This window comes from Neopelma chrysocephalum, unplaced genomic scaffold (genome assembly GCF_003984885.1).
Source record: "Neopelma chrysocephalum unplaced genomic scaffold, ASM398488v2 Primary Assembly neopelma1_138, whole genome shotgun sequence".
In the NCBI taxonomy this organism is placed as follows: domain Eukaryota; kingdom Metazoa; phylum Chordata; class Aves; order Passeriformes; family Pipridae; genus Neopelma; species Neopelma chrysocephalum.
The window spans coordinates 5,759,047-5,782,880 of record NW_020897800.1 but is presented as its reverse complement, the minus strand read 5'-3'; the positions used below and the strand labels follow the sequence as shown (position 1 = coordinate 5,782,880).

The window sequence follows — 23,834 nt, the reverse complement described above, 5'->3', positions numbered from 1 at the left end:
GTACCCCTAGTCTGCAAGCAAACAACATTTTGCAGAATAAACTGAAACACAACAGGGAGAGTCTGGGAATTATTTAGAAATCTAATTCCCACTGAAATCAGGCAGGGAGCATTTTATTCCACGCGCATTTTAAATCAGCGCCGCTGCCAGGAAAAATACACCACCTGTAACGTGCCTGGCAGGGCAGGCAGGGAAACATCACCGGGGTCGGAGCCGCTGCCAAACACCTCCAAGGGTTGGAGTGGAAGGATGTAGAGCTGGAAAATACACCCCAGCAATGCCAGTGGCCCTCAGCAAGGAAAAACGAGGGATGGGGCAGCTCCGAGGAATCAGCCCCACTTTGGCACCTTTTTCTTGCAGGTACACGAGCAGGCAGGGATGAGCAAACCTGCATCCCAGGACAAAAATCACATCGGCTTTATTTCCTTAGGGATGCCAGCTAAAAATAATAATAAAAGCTCTTTATTTCCAGGGTGACTCCACTCCTCCGCTGAGAGCAGAGCCTGCGTGCGCTGCTTGGGTTTCAATCAATAAAACTCAGCTCATCGCTGCTCCTAAGCCAGGTTTAACCCACCTGGCATCACTTTAGCTTGTTAGCACAAGTGTCTTTTGGAAAGTTATCCTTTTTTTTTTTTTAGCTAAACCGGGGCTGGCAGTCGTAGTTTAGTAGCCACGTGTAGCTGTGGCCCCACCAAGGCAAACAGGAGCCCCCAAAGCAGCAGGAAAAGCTGTGCAGCCTTTTTTTTAAGTTCACCTTTCAGTAATTAGAGTCCACAGCTGTAATTACTTTCTAATTTTGGTTTAATAATTGAGCTCAGCCATCCCCACGTGCCCCTTAGACTCGGTGATGAGGGAGGCTCTGGCCTCCGTGGCCACGAGAAGTTGGTGGTAAGCAAGGATTTCATTGCTTTATTTTGATTTTTGGACACCTCTGCTCTGCCCCCAAGCTCTCATGGGGTAAAAAGGAAATTAAAGAAAGAAAGAAAACACCCATAAAGGATAAAAATGGTGATTAAAGGGGAGAAAAGGCCCTTTTGCCCCCTGCCCTCTCAAGGGATGCCTCAGCCCTGCAAAATGGTAGCGAGAAGCATTTGTAGAGGGTCCCCCCACCAAACCTTTATTTTGGGGGTTTTTAGGGTTTGTGTGCGGGTTTTTTTCACTCCCAGCTCCAATGTGGGATTTTATGGAGGTGTGAGGAGCCACTGCCCCCCTCCTGGGGAAAATGAGGGTGTCTTCTAGAGCCCCCCATCTCCAGCTCCCTCTGGATTTGTGTGAAAGTGCAACTTATCCCGGGGGAGGCACATTATTGTTTACTCCCCCCACCTTTTCCCGGGATTTTGGGGATGTTCGGGGTATTTCAGGGTAAGGCTCTGGCTGCCCCACCCCGGGAAAGCATGGGGTGCCCCGGAGGCAGGTGGGGAGTGGTCCAGGGGTACCGCGGTTGATGGGCAGCACCCCCCCAAATTTAGAGATGGGGGGGTTAAAGCCACGCAAGTGTTCGAGCTCCTGCTTTCTGTGCCCCCTCGGGGTGGGGGCAGCACCGGGAGGGGGGAAAGGGGACGCATCCCTTCCTTCCCTGCAACCGAGGCAGGAGCAGCTCCGACCCCCCCATCCCACCTTAACCCCCTCCACCGTCTCTGGCCGCGCACCAACCTTTGGGGGGAGGGGGGGGTGAGGAAAGGGGGTTGTACAAATCCTCCCCCACCCCGCGGGCTGAGCCATCGCCGTCCCCCGGCTGCGCGCAAGTTACTCCCCCTTCCCCGGCACTTTCCCTCCCTCCCCTTTCCCCCCCCGCTCTCCAAAAGCCGGGCTGCGCCGCCGAGGCTCCGCCAGTGAAGGCAGCGCTGCCGGGGGAGGGAGGGAGGAGCTGGGGGGGCGGCGATGGAGCCGGAGCCGGGCGAGCGGAGCCGGCGGGCGGCGGCCTGAAGCCCCCGCCGGCAGCGGCAGCGGAGCCCCCCGACCCCCGGCGCCGAGCCCACCCTGAGGAATGAGCGCTTTCCAGGCAGACCTCCTCCTCCTCTTCCTCGCCTGCTTCCTGCTCAGCCACGGTAGGAGCCGGCGCCGCGCCGGAGTTTCCGACAGGAGCCCGGGGGTCCCCCCGGGTCGGGGGGTCGCGGTGGGGTGCGGGGGCCGCGCATGGTTTTGGCGAGGGGAGGAGGGTGGGGGCAGACGGGGAGGATTGCAGAGTTTTTCGTGCATCTCCCGGCGAGGCGGCTTTACCTTTTATTTCTCAAAAAAAAAAAAAAGGCAAAATCTTTAGCATGCAAATGCGCGCTGCCGCTCCGGCTCCGGTAATGAGGTGGTGTTGGCGTGTAAACACGGCTGTGCTGAGCAACTGCCCCCCCAGACGCCCCCTCGCCCCCCGGTGCTTCCCCCGGTGCGGGGGGCGATGGATGCTCCGTGTCGGCGGCAGCGGAGGAGCCGCTCGGACCGGCGGCAGCGGCTCCAGCCCGGGCACGGGAGCCTGCGGTTGTGCAGCCGGGGTGGGAAGAGATTTGCTCCTGGGGAGGTGAGGGGAAGAAGAGTTGGTGCCGATGCAGCCAGCCCGGGGGAGGTGGGCACCCCGCGGGGGTGGTACGGCCGGGTCCCACCTCCCCGGCGCACGGGAGGGAGGCAGGAGCGTGGGAATGCGCAGGGATTCGCCCTGCAACTTTACTACCTGCTTGATTCCCCCCAAAAAATAACGCAGAAAGGTGGATTCGGGGAGGGGGTGTGCTCGGGGAAGCCGGGTTGGACGCGCTGCCGTGTTCCCGGTCCCTGGGCTGGCTGTCACCTGTGGAGGACGCTGAGCTGCAGCCAGACCCCGGCTTCGTCCCTCTGCTGCTCATCCCCTCCCAGCGCCGGTGTCAAACACCATCTGTGTCACGCCGCCGTGGTCCCCACGCCGGCTTTTGTGAGGGTACGGCTTGGGGATGCTTTAAAAAAAAAAAAAAAAAAAAAAAAAAAAAGAAAAAAGGGATAAAAAAACCCCAAACCCACGCAGCCAGTCCATCTGTTGATTAAATGAAGGATAAAACTTTTGGAGAGAGTAGTGCTTCTCCACGGGCAGCTGGTTTTTTTGCTCAGCCAGACATTATTGCTGAACATCCCCCACCATACGCCGTGTTTCGCCCTATTCCCCGAGCAGGGACGCCGTGTTTGGAGGTGGCTGCGCTTCTGCTCGTCCTTCCCTCTTCTTTTCCCAGGCTCGGATGTGATGCTGGGCTCCCACGCTGTCCTCCCTTCCCCTTCTCTCTTCCCTTCGCTCTCTGCTTGTGCTAATATTCCTTCAGGGAGAAAGCTGTGTTTGCATTCGCCTTCGCTGCTGCACAAAAGAAACCCACAGTGTCCTCCGCGGAGGTTTCTGGCTGAGCAAACTCGAGCTGTCCCTGGTACAGCAGGGCAGCGGCGGGGCCGGGCACAGCAGCGTCTGGGAGCTCATCCCGGCCTTCACCTCCCTCCCTGCTCCCGCACACCGGGTCAAATGGCATTTTCCTAGCACAGAAGTTTGTGTCTGGGATGCAGCAGGGATTGGTTTGGTTTCCCCCCCCTCTCGCAGCCATTATTTTAAGAAGGACCAATTCACTTTTTAGCAGCGCTGGGCTCCGGGAGCCGCGGTGGCTCCTGGGCTCGGCTGCTGTGGCTCCCGCCTGCACGGTCAGGAGTGTGCAGCTGGTACCTTGCTTATTCATGCCGGGTTCCGAGGCACAGGCAGCGCCTTGCAGAGCGTTTGCTCGGCTCTTTTCTCCCGTAGAACGAGCCAAGTGCATTTCTATGGAGTTGCTGCTCTCGGTGCATAAGAAAGGGGCTGCCGGCAGCGTCGGGGCTTTTCCCGTTGGGGTGAAACCGTGCAAAGGATCCCTAACAGGATTTAATGCAAAGGATTCCTTCAGCCACACGGTGCTTTGGGGGAGGAAAGGCCTGGATGTAGGTACTGAAGCTGATTTTCCAGCACATGCTGTGTTTGTCTCCCCTGGAGCAGCCGCTGTGGTGGGGGGGGGTGGCCAGAGGTGGTGGCATTGGTGCCCATGTCCCCAAGGCTGTGGGGATGGGATGCTGTGTGTGCACGCAGAGGGCAGTCATGCCTTGCCCTGGAGTCAGCTGGTGGACCAAAACTCACTTCGAGGAACAACTAAAGTCACTTGACTCTGCCCCCCAGGAGATTCAGTAGCTCCTGTTTGTGGGCAGGGAGCAGGCAGGGCTGGGTTTTCTTACCAGAGTGGCTTGAAGGGATTTGCCATAATTAAACTCCCCCGAGCCAAGGGCAGTAGAGATGGGAGGATCACCTCTGCTGAAAACCCAGCTTGGGATCTGTGGGCTGGACACTTTTTTAAAAAAAAACTCCTTATCCAAAGGCTCAGCAAAAGGGCATTTTCCATCACTGGATCTGTACACCTGTGCCCTTGGGTTTGTACTTCCTGGGCATCCCGGTATCCTGCTGTTCCTGCAAACCATGCAGCCTGGAACTTGGGCTCCCAGTGGAGCTTGCAGGAGGAGGAACCTGCTTGTTGCTCCTGTTTGGGGCTGAGCTGCACCTGGGCACACACGGGCTCAGCCTGGAGGAGGATTCCTCCCACAGCCCCTTCCGGAGAGAACAAATTGCCTTCCCTTGAGCATCTCTGTCTCTGCCTCGCAAATGGTCTGTGAGAGCCTGTGCTTTCTCTTTGTGGCAATCACCAGGTCAGTGTTTCAGGGCTGCTTTTCCCTGGTGCTGATCCCTCTCCCACCCCCGGGGAGCTGCCGGACCAAGCGCTGGGGGAAGGGGGGACAAAGTCGCAGCACAATTTGCCTCCTGTGGAGACGAGGTGTGGGTGCCCCTGGGTGGGAAGCACTTGATGCTGCCATGAAAGTGGCTGCCTTTGCTTCTGCCTGCTGAGAAGCTCACCCTCCTCTCCTCTGCTCCAGTGCCAGCCAAACTGGGGGAGGCTGGGAGCCACTGGGGAAGGTGCCCCAGCTGTGGGAGGGGGGGCTGTGGGGAGGAGCACCACTGAAGATGCACCTACAGCCACCTCCTCCCCTGGCTGGCCTGTACTGTACCAACCTAGATGGATTTGGCAGGATCTGAAATTTACCTTGGATGGGAAGATTTCTGCCTGTCTGGGGCTCTCTTTCCAAAGGCATGTTTGCTTTCCCTCAGGGTGATGAATACCGAGTTCTCTGGGTGTTGCAGGGTATGTTTTTCTCCTTCACAGTTCACTTGGTTCCTCCCTGGAAGCAAATGCTCTGCAATCTTCTGTCAGAGGGGCCCATTATTAGCAGCAGTGGCTCAACTTCCCACTGGCTTGTCCTCAGCCCCCAGGTGGAGAAGGGTGATATTATTCCCATGAGGGAAACCAGCCCAGTTCCACCCTCCAACACTGGTTATGACCAGGAGAAGAGGACTTTCACATCCTGGGGAATGTTAATGGGTGACAGGGAGCAAAAATGTGAGATTATGGGGTGCTGGGAGGTGTGAGCACAAGGGCTGGTGGCTGCAAGGGGCACTTGGTGATCTCTGTGTCTGACAACCACCAGCCTGTTAATGAGAAGCCTGGAAATCCGTGGTTGTGATCCCTCTTCCAAGTGAATTCCTCCTGCCATGTAGAGAGAAGAGCAGCTTTGCAAGGGAAGGGCCTTGGGCTGGTTCCTAAACCCAGGGGAGTGTCGGTGCTGGGGAGCTGTTCGGGAAGCACAAGGAGTGAAAGCACCAATGGGCTTTAAAAATTAACCAAGGAAGAGCTCCTGGAGCCCAGGAGGTTGCAAATCACGATATTCTACGAACTGAAAATGGTTGAATGAAGACAGCAATGGTTTGGGGAGGTGCTTTGTAGGGTGGTGCAGGTTTGGCAGGGGCAGCGTGTTCACAACTGGGCTGCACGGGAGGGAAACTCAAATGAGCCTCAGGTTAGAGCTGGTGTTGTGCAGTCTGTGCTATCCCAGAGGAACAGAGCAGGATTGCCTCCTCCAAGGCCTGTTTTAACACAATTTAGGTTCCTCTTGCTTCCCCATCCCCCATCTGTACCTCCTGCAGTCATCCCACAGGTGACTTTGCTCAAACCACATTTCTTGCAAGGTTTCAGTTCTTAGAAAAGAACAAGAGGGAGGAACTGGGGGCTTGCCCAGGTGCCCTTTGCCAGAGGGAGGAGGGCAGGGCAGCTGTTCCTCCTGCATCCCCAGCAGCCTCCTCCCTGTCCAAGGTCGGGCAGAGGTGCCCGGGCAGTTTATGCACAGCACATCTTGGGCAGATGTCGATTGCTTTGTGCTTTCCTGTGGTTTTAGGGGACACCAACTGGAGTAGAAACGTGCCCAGAAATCCCTGCCAGGTTCCCAGCACCACGTGCCACCAGCTCCCGGCCTCTCTGTAGTTGGACTGCGAATGTTAGGATAAAACAACTCCGTGCTCTTCTTTCTTTTGTAGCTGTAAATAAAGGGGGGAGAGGCCAATGTGCCCCTCAGGTCGTGAGCTGGCTGAGGATCAAGGGCTTTGAATAAACTGTTTTCCTGCGAGCAGTGTGTGACGGAGAGTGTGGCTGCTTCAAACCTCTGATTTAATGATCGGCTTTGCAAGTTTGTGCAGCGTTCTCAGCTCCTCAGCATGCTGGGTGGAGGGGCTTTATGGAAATGCTGCTGGAGAATTGGCTTTGCATCACTTCCAGGATCCTTCCAGCAGGATTAAACAGCTCTTACTTATTTATTTATTTATTTTAAAGACCAGCAAGTTTATACCAACAATTGCTGAAGGCCCTAATTTATCTTCTGTTCAGGAGCAATACAAGTCTGTCCTTTGACTGCATTGAGAGCTACTTCTGGCCAAAGAGAGCAACAGAGCCACAGTGACCGTGTACAAGCTTATTTTATAAATCAATAGGCAGTGAAACAAATTGGTTGTAAATCAGTCTCTTCCTTGCTGAGATTTAAGGCGTTTGGTGGAGCTGTGAGTGTTTCAGGGGTCTCAGCCCTGCCTTCGGGGCTGGCTCCTGTCCCAGCCCTTGCAGGGCTGTGGGAATCAAAGGTACCAGTAAATGTGTGGGATTTCTTGGCTGGGAAGAAATGAAGTTGAAACCCTGTGCTAGTCTTTGCAGGCAAGGGTTGAGTAGAAGGGTCCTGATGCTTCTCAGAACTCCTGAGTTTCCTTTTCCCCTTCCTCTATTTCACTGGACCTCAGGGCACGTCTACAGGCCAGACTGCCAGAAGGGGGAAGAGGAAAACACCCATTTCTGAATCGTGCCTTGTGGTAGGACAGAGCAAACGCTGGGTTTTGGCCTTGGAAACGGTGGCCTAACAGATGTCCTGGTTCAATGTGCCCTTTGAGTATCGCCCAGCCTGTTTATTCATCGCCTGGCTGGCAAGACCCACGCTCGAGTGTTTGCCTTTCCCTGGTGGCAGCAGCAGCCTCCAAAGTGGAGCAGAAGGAGCTGGAGGTCACTTGGCTGTTACGTGGCTCTTCCTTTTACCGAGTTGCATTAAACAGCTTAAAATCTAAATGTGCTTTTAGTGCGCTGTGAGCGATGGGCTCTGGGCGTCCTGCCTCGCTCGGTGTCACATGCTGGAGGAGTAGGAGGTGGAACACTCGCATTGTTAAATTCAGATGCTAACTTGGGGATAAGATCTTGTCTTAATGTGTTCATTCAACGCCCCCACTCGAAACAAAAGCTCCAGCGAGCCTTGGGTCTGCTGCCTTTCAGGGTGGAGCAGGATGTAATTGGTTTTTGAGGGCTTTGCCATAACTGCTGCTCATTAACCATTGATGCAGAGTTTCAGCTCGGATAATAGATGCTTTCTTTTGTTTCCAATTACTTTGTGTTGGGTGGAATTGCTGCGCAGGTCTCCCATGTATGTGGTCGTGTGGTGGCTAATTCACCTCTTAAGAGCCGGTGGATTTATGTTCTGGGGTCTGTTGCTGTCACTTCCAATCTGGGATGTGGCCGAGGTGGGTGTGGAACACCCTGCCTGGCTGGGCCGGGCTCTGCTCGGATGCTGCAGCACCTCGAGGCTGAACGTTTCAGGAGCACTCGGGGTGAGCAACCCCAATTTCGTGGGAGGGCAATAGAAACCCAGAACATGTTCAGTGATGTGGTTTTTCTCAGGAGCTCTCTGCCCAGCAGGACGTGCTGCAGGCAGGAGGAACCGCGCTGACTCCAGATGAAATACGCCCCGATGGTGCAAGGGATGAACTTTCTCCAGCTTCCTCATGGATGAAGGATCAAAGCTTTGTGCTGTGGGTCCAATATTAGCAGGGAGTGAGTGGGAGAAGCCACTGGGTTTGGTGTCCCACCTTGCATTTTGGGCAGGTGTTTGCTCCTTAAAACTTAAAATTGCCTGACTTGTTAAAAGATCAGACATGGAGGGTCTGAATCCTCCTCAGGTCCCTGTTGTCCCATCCCCCTCCCACCCCCAGCATAAATGAGTATTCCAGCAGTATGCTGCCAGTCAGGGAATGTCAATATTGGATAAGTGTTTCCTTTATATCACTGCAATTTAGCATAAGCTGCTTGGAAACAAATGTCTTCCATAAGCATGAGGTGTTTCAGTAAGTACACAGTCAACATTACTGTGAGGATTAAATAAATGTCAGCCCCACTTGTATGCTCAGCAGCAAGTTAAGACAGCCTAACTTGCATAATGGCCAGTGCTGCAGGAACAACAGCAGGGATTTTGTGAGTCTCTGTGGAAAAAAGTGGGATGGAAGGAGCTGCTTTGGATGGAGGGGATGTTGAGATAGAGGTGCAGAAGCACCTGTAAGGTGTGTGGGGTAGCTGAGGTTGGGAGGAAATTCCTGACTGGGAGGGTGGGGAGGCCCTGGCACAGGTTGCCCAGAGGAGCTGTGGCTGCCTCATCCCTGGAAGTGTCCAAGGCCAGGTTGGATGGGGCCCTGAGCAACCTGACCTAGTGAGCAGCAACCCTGCCCATGGCAGCAGGATGATTTTTAAGGTCCCTTCCAACCCAAAGCATTCTGATCCTATGGTGTGAGGTGCAAAGGGATACATGGAGCTTCCCTCTGGAATAACAGGGCTGCTCTTTTTCTGGCACTGGCTGCAACCCAAAGATGAAAACTTGACTCAGCCAATGTTGGCTTGAGCTGGTGAAGATGCTGGCTCAGGATGAGCAGCACCTTCCTGCAGATCTTCCCAGGCCACCCATGCTCTGATGGATCTGCCCCTCTTCCAGTGCAGACTGGGAGATGCTTGGCTAAGGTGGTGAGGCCAAGGAGTGAGGCTCAGCTGTCCCTGCCTCGTGGAGAGGAGCAGGTTGTGCTTCCAGAGCTGTCTGTGAGCCCTGAGCTCACCTGCTCAAGGCTTCCCAAAGCCAGAAGTGCCTCCCATCCCAAAGGAGTGATGCTGGTCCATCCTGGCAAAGCTGATGGGCCTGAAGGTGATGAAGGGAGATGGTCACCTCTGGCTGCTCTGCCTTCAGCTGTGTGGGGGAGAGCTTGACTCTGCCCAACAGAGAAGCCTCTGGCTCCCACAGAGGGATTTAAACCCAGGCAGCACACCGAGGTGTTGCTGAGGCAGTGGAGGCTGGAATCCTTCTCTCGAGCTGTGTCTGCAGGAAAACCCTTCTCTTGACCACCCCTCGCTTTGCATCTTCACCTGTCACCCCGAGGTGTCACTTGGTGCTGTGTCGGTCAGTCCATGACAAGTTCTGCCAGCAAGGAGAGAAAATCTGGGGAGCTGGATGTGTTTCTATTCCCAACAATGCAAAACTGCTGCTTTCCCCCCAGCTGGCAAGTCGCTGACTGCAGCCACTTGTCCCCAGCTGCACAAGAGTGACAGGAGACAGAATCGTTAGCAGGCAGATGAGCCTTATCAGCTCCTCTGGTGTCTGTGGCTGCCTCGGCTCTGCGTGGGCTCGGGGCCCTGCAGAGTGTGGGTTTTAAAGCCTGGCCGCTGCTCTTCCAGGTGACTTGAGCAGAGCATCCCAATCACATCCCGGCAGCCCCGGGGAGCAGTCAGAGCTTTTCCAAGGGGTCCAGCTCGTTGGGCTGCGCGTTCCCAGGGCGGGAGGAGCAGCTCGAGGGCACGGGGGGTGTCCCAATAACTCGGCCTCGGGGAGCAGAGCGCCGGGGGCGCGCAGGGGAAGGACCCCCCGAGTGTTTGGGATCCAAGGCAGGTCACCTGGCAGAGCCAGCGCAGGTTTCATCCTCACTTTTCCCGTTCAGCCTGGCGGTGGCAGCAGCAGCGCTCGCATGGAGCCCAGCTCTGCTCCCACCTGCCAGGGTCGCGCTCCTGGGGAGAGGGCCAAGGTGACCTGCTGGGCTCCAGCGCTGGGGGAGCCGGGGAGCGCCCAGCCCGGGCTTTGGGATTCAGCACCAAGGCCGTTTCCTCTGCTGTGCTGTGGAGAGGTGGCTCGAGCGCTGGCGCAGGGAGAAGAGTTAGGAGCCCCCAGGAGCTGCCACCCTTCTCCTGGGGAGCAGTGGGCACCCATGGCCTGCTTGGACACATCTCCAGGAGGATTCAGCACGCAGTGGTGTGAATGCCACGGGCTCAGTGAGCAGGGAGGGTGAGGGTGTGGGAGGGGGATGCAGGGCAGTGTCTGCCCCACTGCTTTGTGCCCCCTCATTGACAAACACACCTCAGGAGCTCTCGGAGCTGGGGAGCCCCCTGTGCATCCTTGCAGGGTGTGGGATAACCTGCAGCAGGGAATGGCTGCCATCCCTGGTCGGTGGTGCCCTGTCAGGCTGTTTCCCACTCTATCCCACGGGCAAATCCCCAGAGTGTGATTTAACACTCCCCTCTTTCCCTTCTGGCTGTGTCTTTATTAAGCTGGGAGTGACAGGGCCAGCCCCCACCCCCCAGCCACAAGTGCTGAAGAAACAGAACCAACAGATGCTAAAATTAGGCACAGCTGTTTGCAGTGTTTTGTCCTCCCCATCACAGTCTGACACTGTCTGTGCTTATTCCTCATCTTGTCCAGACACCGAAGAGGTTTAAGATATCAAAGCTTTGAGTGGCTGTAAATTAACTCCTTCTGTCTAAGCTGGAGCTTGACTCACTGGCTGATGAGAGATTCCTTGTGATTTCCTTTATTTACCCTTATAATAATGGGAATTGCCAGGGAACATCAAGACAGGTGTCGTCTTTCTGTACCTGGGAGACAACCCTGCTGGTATTCCCTGCTCAGGAACTCCCCACCAGAGACCAGGGGAAACATCTTCAGCCCTGTAGGCTGCCTAAACCCAGCTCCGGGGTGCAGCTTAGGCAACCTCTGCAGTCCAGCTTGGTCTCTGCATGCCTGAAGTTGTCCCAGTCCAGCACCACATCCTGGCTGTGGTGATCTGCTCTTGCTTTGGCCAGGTGGAAAATTTTCTGAGCTCTTCTACTTGGTGGTGCAGGCTTTGTGTCCGTGGTTTGGGTGTTGGGGTGGGCATTGTCCCTCGTGGCTGCTCTTCCTCCTGCCCTGGGCTGTGTTTGGGCTGACAGTGACTGTAGGAAGCTCTTTAAGAGCTGATGGCTCACTCTGTCACCTGCTACCCCTTGGAAAATGTCCATTCCCCTTCCCTGGTGTGGCAGTGTCGGGGTTTGGCACCACCCAGGTGGAGATGGGCTTGGAAAGGGCAGCAGGAGGAACCTCTGGCAGAGCAGAAGCGCCTTCAAGGCCAGAGCAGTGTGAATGTCCCTGCTCACAGACGGGCCCTGGGCTGGGTGTGTGTCAGGGTTGCGAGTCTGAGGGGTCTGTTCTCCTCTGTGTCCCCTGTGAGTGTCTATCTCCTGCAGCAGCAGTGCTTTCTGAACATCCCTCTTGCTCCTGTCACGCTTAAAATGATAATATTGGTTTAAGATGGACACTTGTGATAAACTGGGGAACACGACGCCCTTGGAAATCTTCAAAGCTCTCTGGCATCACATGGGCTGGCTGGAGAGGCCTGGACTGCCCCCCTCCATGGCCACCTCCTCCTAAGGATGCCTTGGCTTTTAAAGAGCTGGCACCTCTCACCCAGCAGTGCTGACTGCTCCAGGTGGTGTCTGGGACACCTGGGCAGCTCCTGTGCTACCTGTGAGCTCCCAGAATTGCCTTTTTCCACCCTTTCTGTGATGAAGCAAACCAGGAGGGGAAGTGCTAACCAGGGAAGGCTGGTTTTCCCCGGGGATGAGGAGGGGATGGTGGGGAGGAGAGGGGATAAGAGGGGAATACCTCACAAAAAAGGACCTGCGCAGTTGCCAAGTGTCCCTTGCCATGTCTTTAGGCTTGTAGCAAACCTTTCCCCCAGCAGGCTGAGTTTTCCCTGCAGCAGGCAGGTTTCTCCCCGTGGTTTGGCTTTCTCCCAGGCACAGGCAGAGGTCTGTGTAGTGCTCTTAACCCGTGCAGGTTGCTGCTGACTCGAGCAGATCTGAGTTGTCGTCCCAGCGGGAGCATCTCGTTCAAAATCAGGAAGAAAAGTTGAACTTTTGAAACTTGTTGAAAAGCAGGAAGCATCCAAGAATTATGGATTGAAGGCTTTGAAGTGGACTCGCCAAAAATACTGTATTTTGAGATCTGAAATGTGAACCAGGAGCTCAGGAAGGGTTTTCTGTGCTCCCAGGATGGCGAGTGTCGCTGTGGGGGATGGAGGGATGAAGGGAAGCTGCTGTAGAAACCATTGGACTGTCGACTGCTGGTTCTTTGGGGTTTGGAAATGGGCTGCAGGTCTCTTCTTGCCTTTGGCCTCGCCGTGGTGGCTCTCACAACGTGCCAATTTGTCATGGTATATTTAATTCTAAACCAGTGTTAAGCTGATCTGTGTGTCTGTAAAGCACCTTGTGTTAGGTTTGATAAAATTACGTTTTATTGTCTAACACAGTTTATTTCTCTTGGTCTGGTTGCATGTTTTCATTACCTGTTTCCTGTGCACCGTGAGGACATGGAGTGCCAGCAACTGCCTCACTTGCTCCTCTCTGAAAGCACCTTAAAATCAACTCATAATTGCTGGAAACTATGGGAAGACTCTAAGGGTGCCACTGATATCCATCTGGCACTGGTGCATTGAGCAGGTAAAGAAAGGACCTAAGAGGCAATTGAAGAGATTGATGGGCAGTAACGGGTGTAATGGCAATTTTTGTCCCATGTTTTTAATAAAGTGATTGATGACAGGCCCAGCTGGAGCCCCCGTGCGGAGACCGAGGGATGCAGTTCAATTACAGAGGCTTCTGAACTTAATGAGGCCTGGTAATAAAAACCAATAATGAGCAAAGGATAATGGTACCATTATGATCAGAGGGCTGAGCAGGCAGGGCCAGGGTGTGCTTGGGGTGATCTCACTGGGAGGAAGGGCTTTCCTGACTGGGAGGGAGATGAGGAGGTTGGGAGACTTGGGAAGAATGGTGGGTGGCCAAGTGATGTTCTTACCCATGAAGGGCTGAGCAGGTGGAACACCACCTATAGTTGATCCTCCATGCTTTTGGTTTTATTTGTAAGGTTTTGGGCAACTCTCTGCTCCAGGTTTCATTCCCTTTATGTGACCTTGGGGAAGTCCAGGTGGGTTCCTACACAGACATTGTGACGAGGGGTCAGATTTTGTGCCACTGAGAAAAAACAGTGGGAATTTAACAGCCTGGAGGAAGGACCTGCAGGGAATAGATGGGTGGGCTCTGGGAGGTTGGGCAGAGCTGCAGCAGGTTCATGTCACAGCTTGATTTGGAGCTGGGGCTGGGACCTTTCAGGGGGTGGAGGTGGGAGGTGGATTAGTGTGTGCAGAGCAGCTCGGTGTGTGCCGCCGGTAAATGGAGTCAAACCTGAGCGAGTTCTAATCTAATAATGAAAGGAAGAGAAATAAGTGTTCTCAGTGATGCATGCCCCCTCACAGTGAGTACTAATTGAAAACAGATATTTACTTTAAAATGAAAATGTAATACGATAATGGTGGGTTGAGGATTTCTCACACGTAGGAGGGAGCAGCGGGCACACACAGCCCCCCTGCCCTGCCCTGCCCAGGCTCTGGATCCCATGGGAGCAGCATCTCCCGTGCCACGGGGCTGCTGGGCCTGCCAGCCTGGAGACAGGACCTGGGGCTTGTGCTGGAGCAGAGCTCAGAGCCAAAATCAGGAGCACTGGGGTCCCTTCAGCTGGCCTGGGGCTGCAGGAGACCTTCCAAGCTGGGCTTTTGTCTTTCCTCCCCTACCTTGCAGACCTTTGCCAGCCAAATCTGTATGGAAGGAGAGGTGAAGCCTTTCAAGACTGGGGCAGCATCACCTCCCTTGTCACTAAGATGAGGGGCTGGACAGTGGTGGTGACCCTCCTCCTGATGGTCTCTGGTGCTCAAGACCCACCTTGAGCTGTCCCATGTCCCTGGCTTGGCAGGTGAACTGCTCAGTGCTGGAGAGACACCAGCTAATGCTGCCTTTTTGGGGGCTGCTGGAGGAGAATGAGAGGCATATTTGCCCCCTCAATTAGTGCTGATCCCTTGGGGAGACCCTTGTCTGTGACTGCTGAGACTTTAGCAGCCCTCCTTGCCTCTTGGTCTCTGTTTGTCCACCCTCCCCTCCTGCCTCCTTGTTCTTCCCTCCCTGTTCCGAACAAGTTGTCACTCCAGAGCCACAGTCACAGTGTTTTCCAAAGCACTTTGGAGCACAGCTCAGGGCAGTGGGACTGATGGCCATTCCAGGACCCTCCCTGCCAGGAGCCCCCCAAACCCTGCAATCTTCTGAGGGAAGTAGCCTGGCCCTAATCCCTTTGTGCAGAGTTCCTGCCTCTTTCTTCCTATGGGTGCATTTGTATAATTTGCATTTTGCACTCTGATCGTATGCACAGAACTCAAATTGAAATGGGGGCTTGAATAGATTTGCATGCTAATGAGGCACTGGCTTTATTTGTTTATTTGGAGCCCTCTCAAGCAGGCAGCACTGCTGGAAAGCAGCTCCTGCAGCTCTGGTGGGGAGAGAGCTCTCCAGGAATGTGAGGACCCTCATTTTTATCCCCAGACCCACTTACCTGCTGTGCACAAGCAGTTGAAATGGGTGGTCTCTGCTCCAGCAGCCCTTGGCTCAGTCCTTCTCAACCCCTGTGGAGCAGCAGCGTAGAGATCAACAGTTTCAGCCCATCTTAACTAACCAGAGATGCCTCTTTAAGGTTATACTGGTGTTAACTGGGTCTGGGCTTGCCACTGAGTGAGGTGCAAACACTCCTGTGTCAGGGCTGGCTGTAACCAGCACGAGCCCCTCGCTGATGGGTGCGATGGTCTGTGAGCAAACAACGGGAGCGTGTCCTGTCCTCTCCTTGACTTTGCAGTGGTGCTCAGGGGGGCTGGGCCCTGCTGGCCACGGCTCCCTGTGTTCCTCAGCAGACCATGACCCTTCTCTCTGTGACAGGGCCGTTATTTCTGGTGTCTTTCAGCAGCTGACCTTGGGCTGTTGCATCAGTGCTGCCCATCAATCCTGCGCCGCTGCCAAATCCAGCTTCCCTCGGTGCTCCTGTGCTCCCTCAACGGGAGCCTTCCAGCCTCTCTCAAATAGACCTTGGAAATATTGAGGAGGAGAAGCCAAGGGCTGGGAGAAAACCAGTCCCCCAAACTCCACGCCAGTACTGGGGAGGAGAACAAGACCCCACAGCCCAGTTGCTTCACTGAACGGCAGCACCACAACCCTTTGCTGTGCTCTGTGTCCCAGCAGATAGACCCGGCTTAGGGCTCAGTGCTGAGCCTTTCGTGCCAGCTCTGCCTCTCCAGATGACTCCTGCTGCAGCCACTGCCACTCTGAACACGGGCCAAGGCAGGCCTTCTGAAATGGCAGCAGGAATTGGGTCACATCGTGCTGCCCCAGGAGAGCGAGTTCCTCTCCGAGCAGTCTGGCTTCCAGTTATTATTTTACAGGGGATGTTAGAGGTTGATAAGGGAGCTCTTCTGACTGCCAGTGGGGCTTATTTGGGGCTTATTGGATGCTCCAGTTTAGATTTTAATATAGTCAAAGGTGACTTACAACTTTAATATGAATTTTAAAACCGATTGCTCGAGTTGTTTTTTTTATCTGTGTTAAAGCAGATTAATCTCAGCCTTCCTTGATCCCGTCGGTAGCATTTCTCTCCCCGGTTGGAGACACACGTGGTCTGTGTCGCACCAACAAAGGCCGAGGAGGAAGATGTTTGTGTGGCGATAAATAATTGTCACGGGGCTGCTTTTCTTCTGGAGAAATCTCCGCTCTCCAAGCCCGACAATGGCATCAGTGGGAGCTCCTGCTTTTGTACGAGGCTCCTGCCTCAGCCTGCAGAGCGGGGCTTTGCTGAACAATGTCCAGCTTTGTGCTCCCCATGGAAAGCTGCTCCTCGCCGCTGTGTTTGTCCCCAGTTTTCCAGGCTCTCCACCACACGGCTCCTCCCGCGCCGCTTTGTGCCGCCGCCGTCGCGGTTCCTCGCTCTGCTGCTCACAAGGTGTTTTGTGCCTGAGGGGACAATACTTAGTGGGTTGAGAAGGTGGCCTGGGGGCACTGGGGTGGGCTGTGGTGAGCCAGAGTGGAGTCATACAATCATAGAATCAGGGAATCAGCTGGGTTGGAAGGGACCTCCAAGATCATCAAGTCCAACCCTTGATCCAACCCCGCTGTGGTTCCCAGCCCATGGCACTGATGCCACATCCAGTCTCACCTTCAACACCTCCAGGGATGGAGAATCCACCACTTCCCTGGGCAGCCCATTCCAATGGCTGAGCACCCTCTCTGGAAAGAAATTCTTTCTAATATCCAACCTAAACCTCCCCTGGCACAGCTTAAGACTGAGCCCTCTTGTCTTGCTGAGAGTTGCCTGGGAAGAGAGGCCAACCCCCCCCTGGCTCCCTCCTCCTGTCAGGGAGTTGTGGAGAGTGAGGAGGTGTCTCCTGAGCCTCCTCCAGGCTGAACAGCCCCAGCTTCCTCAGCCTCTCCTCATAGGACTTGTGCTCCAGTCCCTTCCCCAGCCTTGTTGCTCTCCTCGGGACCTGCTCCAGGACCTCAATGTCCTTCCTGAACTGAGGGGCCCAAAGCTGGACACAGCACTCGAGGTGTGGCCTCACCGGTGCTGAGTACAAGGGAAGAATCACTTGTCCTGCTTCTGGCTCCTTGAGCATCCTCGGGTGGATGTTCTGTCTCTGGGCACCTAATTCGTGGTGTTTGGAGCCCCTGTGAACACCAGGGGTTTGCCTGATACTTTGGGTGAATGTCACACCTTTCAAGGTGACCAGCTGGGTACCCAAAACCGAGCAGCTCTTGGCCAAATTCAGCAGTGATGCTGGGCTGCCTGAAGCAGAGGCTGCTGCTCTCTGGCACTTTTCTAAGTAATCCCAGAATCGTGGAATGGTTTGGGTTGGAAGGGACCTTAAAGCTCGTCCAGTTCCACCCCCTGCCATGGGCAGGGACACCTTCCACTAGCCCAGGTTTTGCTCCAAGCCCCATCCAACCTGGCCTTGGACACTTCCAGGGATGGGTAATCCCAGATCATGTGGTTTAAGTGAATCCCCTCAACTTGATGGTTGGACTTGATCTTAAAGGTCTTTCCAACCTTAACAATTCCCCATTTCTATGACTTAGCTCCAGGTGACCAGTTGTGTTGCCATAGGTGCTCTGGATTTAGGAGCAGCCTTGTTGGTGCTGCCAGTCTGTGGAGCATCAGTGGGCAGCTGGGCTTTGGAATTAGAAGACGAGGATCAGAACTGTGGCTCTGGAGATGTGTGGGTGTAAATCTTCATGTCCTGAGCATTGATCAGCCTGTGTACCAGTGGCACTAGTTAATTTTACCCCAAATAATGAGTTTACACTTTGCTGGGCTGGGAGTGTTCCCTGTACCTCAGGCAGTGATTGCAGGAATCAAATGCTCTGTAACCAGCCTTTAGTTTTTTCCTGGTTTGTTGGGGGATGGCACTCCACTGACGGTCCATGCTCCCCAAAATTCCTCCCCAATGCTGCCTGCAGCTTTTCTCCTGCCAGCCTTACCCATAACTGCTTTTCAGAGCTTGTTATTCCTTGCACAGTGCTGCACATCAACGTGCTGGGTTGGTGGGCTGGGAGCTGGAGGAGCTGTGTGGGTCTGACAGCGGCAGGTGAGGGAACTGAGGCACAGGGAGATCCATGTGAGTCGGTGTCACAGCTCGGGGAGGGGGGGAAAACAGGAGGGTTTGCCCCATGTCTGTCTGCTCCCTAAATTCCAGCCTGAAATAAGGAACCACCAGGTGTTGTGTTGGCTCAGGAGCCGAACAGGAGTGACGAGGCAGCGACGAGACTGAAGAGCCTTTAAAGGCAAGACTTGACACCGCACGAGCGAGCGCCGAGCAGCAGCCACATAAATCCCATTTGTTTTACATTTCAGAGCTTAATGAGACAGAAATCGCATGGCAATTGTCACATGTGAAGGCAGAGATGGCTGCTTTGCCTTCAACTGAAGCAACCACCGTCTGCAGCTCCGAGGAAGCCGTGATCTCACCCATGGCTGCCACGGGGACGTCCCTCCTGTACCTGCAGAGTGCTGCTGGCCTGGAGCTCAGCACCAATCCTGGGGGTTTAGAACCCCCCCTGGCAGCCACACCAGGCTGTCCTGGAGGTCACCAGCCTCACACTCACCCCAGAACAGTCAGCACATCACATTCTTCACGTAGAGAGTCATAGAATGGTTTGGGTTGGAAGGGGAATCAAGTCCAGGAAGGCGATTTTTGTGTGGTTTCACTGGGCTGTGGGTGTCAATGACCTGTGGGGTGTCTTTTGGGGTGATTTGTAGGAATTTTAATAAGACCAAGTACAAGGTGCTGCACCTGGGTGGGGGCAACCCTTGGGATTGATCCAGGCTGGGATGAAGGGATGGAGAGCAGCTCTGGGAGAAGGACTTGGAGGTGCTGGAGAGTGAGAGGCTGGACATGCCCTGTCCAATGTGCCTTGGGCTGATCCCACAGCGTGGGCAGCAGGGGAGGGGGGGATTCTGCCCCCTCAGGTGAGACCCCCCTGCAGAGCTGCCTCCAGCCCTGGGGAACAGCACAGGAGGGACGTGGAGCTGCTGGAGAGAGTCCAGAGGAGGCACCAAGATGATCAGAGGGATAGAACAGCTCTGCTGGGAGGGAAGGCTGGGAGAGCTGGGATTGTTCAGCCTGGAGAAGAGAAGGCTCTGAGGTGACCTTAGAGCCCCTTGCAGGGCCTGAAGGGGCTCCAGGAGAGCTGGAGAGGGACTTGGAATGAGGGATGGAGGGACAGGACAAGGGGGAATGGCTTCCCACTGCCACAGGGCAAGGTTAGATGGGATATTAGGAAGGAATTCCTGGCTGAGAGGGTGGGGAGGCCCTGGCACAGGTTGCCCAGAGAAGCTGTGGCTGCCCCTGGATCCCTGGAAGTGTCCAAGGCCAGGTTGAGCAACATGGTCCAGTGGAAGGTGGAAGGGGTGGAACAAAATGAGGTTTAAGGTCCCTTCCAACACAAACCCTTCTAGGATTCGATGTGCTTTGCCCACCAAGGGATGGAAACATTCCCAGGAATCATCTCAACCTGTGTTAGCCATCAGGCTTTGCCCCTTTTATCAGGTAACCCTATAGCTCTTTAAGATGAGCTGAACAAAAGCAAGATATTAATGCCAAGGATGCATTAGCTCGGGTAACTTTGCTTCAGCTCTGCTAATTTGTGCCTTCGCTCTCCAGATAATGTTCATAAATTGCTAAAGCAGTATTTTAATATTAACATAAGCTACAGTCTCTGTGACAACTCTTAAAGAATGGGTTGTGTTTGGAGCTCTGAAATTGATTTTTTTTTTCCTCCCCTTGTCTGTCAGAACTGAAAAACCGCAGATGAAACACTATGTTGGGTTAACTGAAAACAAGACCAAAAATATCTGTTTCAGGTCAAATGAAACATTTCATTTGATACGATACGTTCTTTGTTCAGACTTAAAAAACCTTTTTTAAAGTAAATTAACTTCAGAGATGTCTTGGGGGGGGAAAAGTCTGAATGTTTCGTGTAGAGGGGAAAATGTCTAAATAAAACACTTTCACTCTTGACACCCACTCCTCCCCTTTCAGTCTGAACCACTGAATGGGTTTGATGGGAGTTCATGAATAGCATCAGTTGACCCACATCTGGGTTGGAATTATTGTGCCAAAGACGCAGGGGAAGAGTTCATGAGTCATTTTTTTAATGGGTATCTCGGCAGGTGAGAGAAGTACTGAAATGATACATGTGAAGGAATAATGGGGCCCTCGTTAGATGACTAAATCTTATTCTTAATCATCCTGGGGGCGGGGAAGAGGGGAAATTGTGAGTTAGAGAAGTTGTGGGTGAATAGTATTTTGCAGCTAGCCTGGAGCTCGGGGGGGGCTGGGCTGGGTTTTAGGGAAAGGTTCTTCCCCCAGAGGCTGGTTGGGCACTGCCCAGGCTCCCCAGGCCAGTGGGCACAGCCCCAAGGCTGCCAGAGCTCCAGGACAATGCTCTGAGGGACAGGGTGGGGTTGTTGGGGTGTCTGTGCAGGGCCAGGAGTTGGACTGGATGATCCTTGTGGGTCCCTTCCAAGGCAGGTGACCAAATCCAGGCTGCCTTGAAACCCAGCTGGGTCATCCCTGGTGTTGAACTCCAGCCTCCTGGGGTCATTTCCCATCAGGAGGCTCCAGGATGGGGCAAGTCAGGGATTCCCTGGGTCACCAAACCCCTGCTGCTCATCATCCTTCATCAGCAGTTCTCTCAAAATGGGAAGTGCTTCCTAGTCCCAGTGGGCTTCCTGATGAATCCTTACCAGGATATTTGAGACCTTCTCAGTGGGATGGGAAACTCCCCTTCTCAACCTCCCAAGTCCTTTGTTGTAAAGCAGCAGGAGAAAACCCTCCTGGGATCTGCTGCCTGTTGTTGTGGTGTCCTAAGGGTGAAGTGAGCAAAGGCTTGGTTGGAAAATAATTCAGGTAGGACCTTTGTACCTGGTCCAAATCTTCTCCTGAGCAAGTGCTGTTTCTCTGGGCACATCCCTTTGGATGCATCTCTTCCAAGTTTGCGCCAGGAGCGCTGGGAAGTGTAGTAATTGAGCAGTTGCATTGTTCTGGACATAGCAACTAATGATTTTTTCTGTATGATAATGCATCTTCATTACTCTGGGGAAATCATTTGCTCCTGTGAAGACAGGCCTCTCATTCCTGGGTTAAGGGGGAAGAGACTAATGGCTTAATTAAGAGGTTGGAGAGAAAAATCTGTCTTAACTCTTTTTTTGTGTGTGTGTGTGTGTTTGAAGAGGACTGCGGGGAGGGAGGTGGTGCATGAAGCCTCACCTAGTGGAGCTGTTTGGGACCATTGCATCGAGCAGGGGACACAAATTTCAGGTCTTCAGTGCATCACCCCTGTCCCCCATGAGCCCTCTGGAGGAGCCTGGCGTGGGCCCGGGCTGCGGTTCTTTGTGGCGAGCGCGGAGATTTATCCTCCTGAAAGGGGAATGTTATTTAAATCTGCACATTTTGCAGGATGTGAAAGCAGCTCCACGTAATCTACAGCCTCTCCCTCCGCTGGGACCGCTCTATTAACATCTTTCATTTGTGGAGTTGGATGCTTTGCAGTTCCTTTCAGCGGTGATAATCCAGCAAAGAGCCCGCGTCGTTCACACTGCGGGATTTATGGAGCCAGAGCCTGCCTTTGAATTTCCGTGCTGGCTTTGGCCAAACGCAGAGATATCACACAAACAGCAGCTTTAGGAACACGCTAGTTCAGGCTTTTGCCGTGGTGGGGTGCAGGGTGACCTGTTTGGGGCTGATTTGGGGAGCCTTTGGGGAAGGAATGGAAAGGTCTGAGTGTGTCCAACTGTGCTCTCCCAGGCTGCATCCCAGGGGGAACAGTGGGGGAAAGCCCTTTCATGGGAACAGCAAACAGCTTTAAGCAGAGTCAACAGGAGCAGTGGGTCAACTGCTGGGGTTTTTAGAGTGGAGGAGACTTGTGCCCCTCCATGAGAGTGTTTGAACAGAGTGGCAGCGCAAGGCATCTCTTTGTGAATCACAGAATCATCAAGGTTGGAAGAGACCTTCAGGATCCAGTCCAACCATCACCCCAGCACCACCATAACCACCCCCAACTCATATCCCCAAGGGCCACATCCAGACACCTCTTGAACCCTTCCAGAAATGGTGACTCCACCTCCCTGGACAACTTATTCCCACACCCCATGAGCAAAGGGATCCTGCAAACGAGCACTGCTGCACCTCCTTTCCTGGGGTGTGCCCTCCTCGGGTGACTGGTCTCATGGGTGTCTCTGTGTTGGGATGTGGATGCCAACAGTTTTCTTACACATGAGGCTGGGTGGAGCCTCTGGCTTGGGTGAGGCAGATCAGGTGCCAGGGAGTTGGATTTTACCATGAGCCTTCCCCTTTCCCTGCTCTACCAGAGGGCAGAGCACTCCTCCCTGTGCCAGGGAGCAGAGCAGGGGGAGCCTGGCAGCTCCCAGCTCGATGGGCACATCCAAACCAGTGCTCCTGAGGTGATGTTTTGGCTCATGGAGGTGCCTGACGTGGCAGCCCCTGACACACACGTGCATCTCCATCCACGGCTCAGCTCCCCCCGCTCCTCTCCCCTCGTCTGACACAATCAAATATTAACGCCAGTAAACACTTTAGTTCATCTGCACAGCCCTGGCTGCCCAATTCTCCTCCTGCAGGGCTGTCAGACTGTGCCAGTTGCTTCCCTGGGTGCTGCCACCCTTTGGGCTCCACGGCAGGGAAAGCCCTGCTCTCCAAACCTCTCTTCCCACCTCTCTCTGCAGCTCCCCCCGCCTTGGGGTTACCTCGGTGTGAGATATCCCAAGGCACTGTTGGCCTGTCTGAGCCTTTTCAAAGGGCCACAAAGAGCTGTTTGTTCTTCTACAGCTGTTTTGCAGGTATTGACAGGGGAATAAAGGGGGGGGGTGTTAGGTGATGGCTGCTTAGTAACCTGTAAACACAGGGCAGAGCTGTTGTTGCCTGTGACGTGCACAAGAGGTTCTTCATTCCCTGGAGCTGCAGGATGGTGCTGCTGCAGTTTGGGGGGGTCTGCAGCACCCCAGAAATCCTCACTGCCTCCCTGAAGGTGGGATTTTGCTGCTTTCAAAATACTGGAGTTAAGGCTTCAGCTCCTCACCTTTAGAGCCGTGTTGTGGAGCCTTTCCCCAGCCCCTGCACCAATATTGAGGGTGCCCTTCTGGGAATTCAACCCCCCTTTTGTGTTTTTATGCAGCTGATGAGATTTTGCTGACAAATGAAGGGAAATTGCTGCATCCAGCTCTCATGGCCTCTGTCAAGCAGAGCTGGTTTGGGGTTTTTTTGTTGCTTTTGTGTTCTTGCCTTTCAGGGCCTTGACATTCAGCGGAGTCCATTTCCAAGAGGGATGGGACAGCAGGATTTTACTGTGGTTTCAAAAGACATTTTAAGTGCTTGAACTCCTGCCATCACTGAGTTACATGCCTGGGTCTGGCCTTGACTGTGCAGGTTGAATTTCTTGCTATGATTTCCAAGGCAGGCAGCATTAGCAGCTTGTCCTCGGCCAGACAGATCCAGGGGAGCAGCTAATGGGGTTTCTCTTTTCATTCTGTCAGTGCTGCTGTGCTGTCCCAGACCTTGGCATCTGAGCTGGTCAGTGGGAAGAGCAGCAGAGCAGGGAGGAGTCTCTGAGCTGCTCCTGGGTGAGATCATCAGCCTGGGCAGAGTTTTGCCCCAGAACAAAATCCAGCTCGGAATTTTTTCTGGTCTCCATTAAAACTTCTTCCCCGTTGGGATTGCTATTGACCAGGCTCTCTCAGGCTGTATTTCCTTCCTGGATCAATAAATCTCAGTATTGATTGCAAAATAAGTTGGTACCCTGGAAGCACAGTGGTTCTGGCTCCAGCAGGCAGCTCGGGGTTCTGCTGCTGCTGGAGATCCCAATCCCAGTTCCCACAGGTTGGATCTTCCATGGTCAGTGTCTGTGCCTCCAACCCCACCTCTCCCTCTGGAAATGGGACTTGGAAGTGCTTCAGCTGAAGGGAGCAGCCTG

General features: G+C 54.1%; 1 protein-coding gene and 1 long non-coding RNA gene across 4 annotated transcripts in view; one reads left to right on the top strand and one right to left on the bottom strand.

The window, feature by feature from the left end:
• Positions 1–1,908: 1,908 nt before the first annotated feature.
• KIRREL3 (kirre like nephrin family adhesion molecule 3) overlaps positions 1,909–23,834 on the top strand; it is a 359,658-nt gene continuing 337,732 nt past the window's right edge. For all 3 annotated transcript variants that reach the window (XM_027699387.1, XM_027699386.1, XM_027699385.1), the window contains exon 1: positions 1,909–2,048. In XM_027699387.1, the coding sequence (XP_027555188.1) occupies positions 1,988–2,048 (61 nt within the window). In that variant the 5' untranslated portion in view covers positions 1,909–1,987. The remainder of the gene's footprint in view (positions 2,049–23,834) is intronic.
• Positions 19,570–22,748, bottom strand: LOC113975413. The gene is made up of 4 exons (XR_003536819.1): positions 22,612–22,748; positions 21,116–21,443; positions 20,593–20,712; positions 19,570–19,676 (listed from the first exon to the last, which is right to left on the bottom strand). It is a non-coding gene; the product is annotated as an uncharacterized LOC113975413 (long non-coding RNA).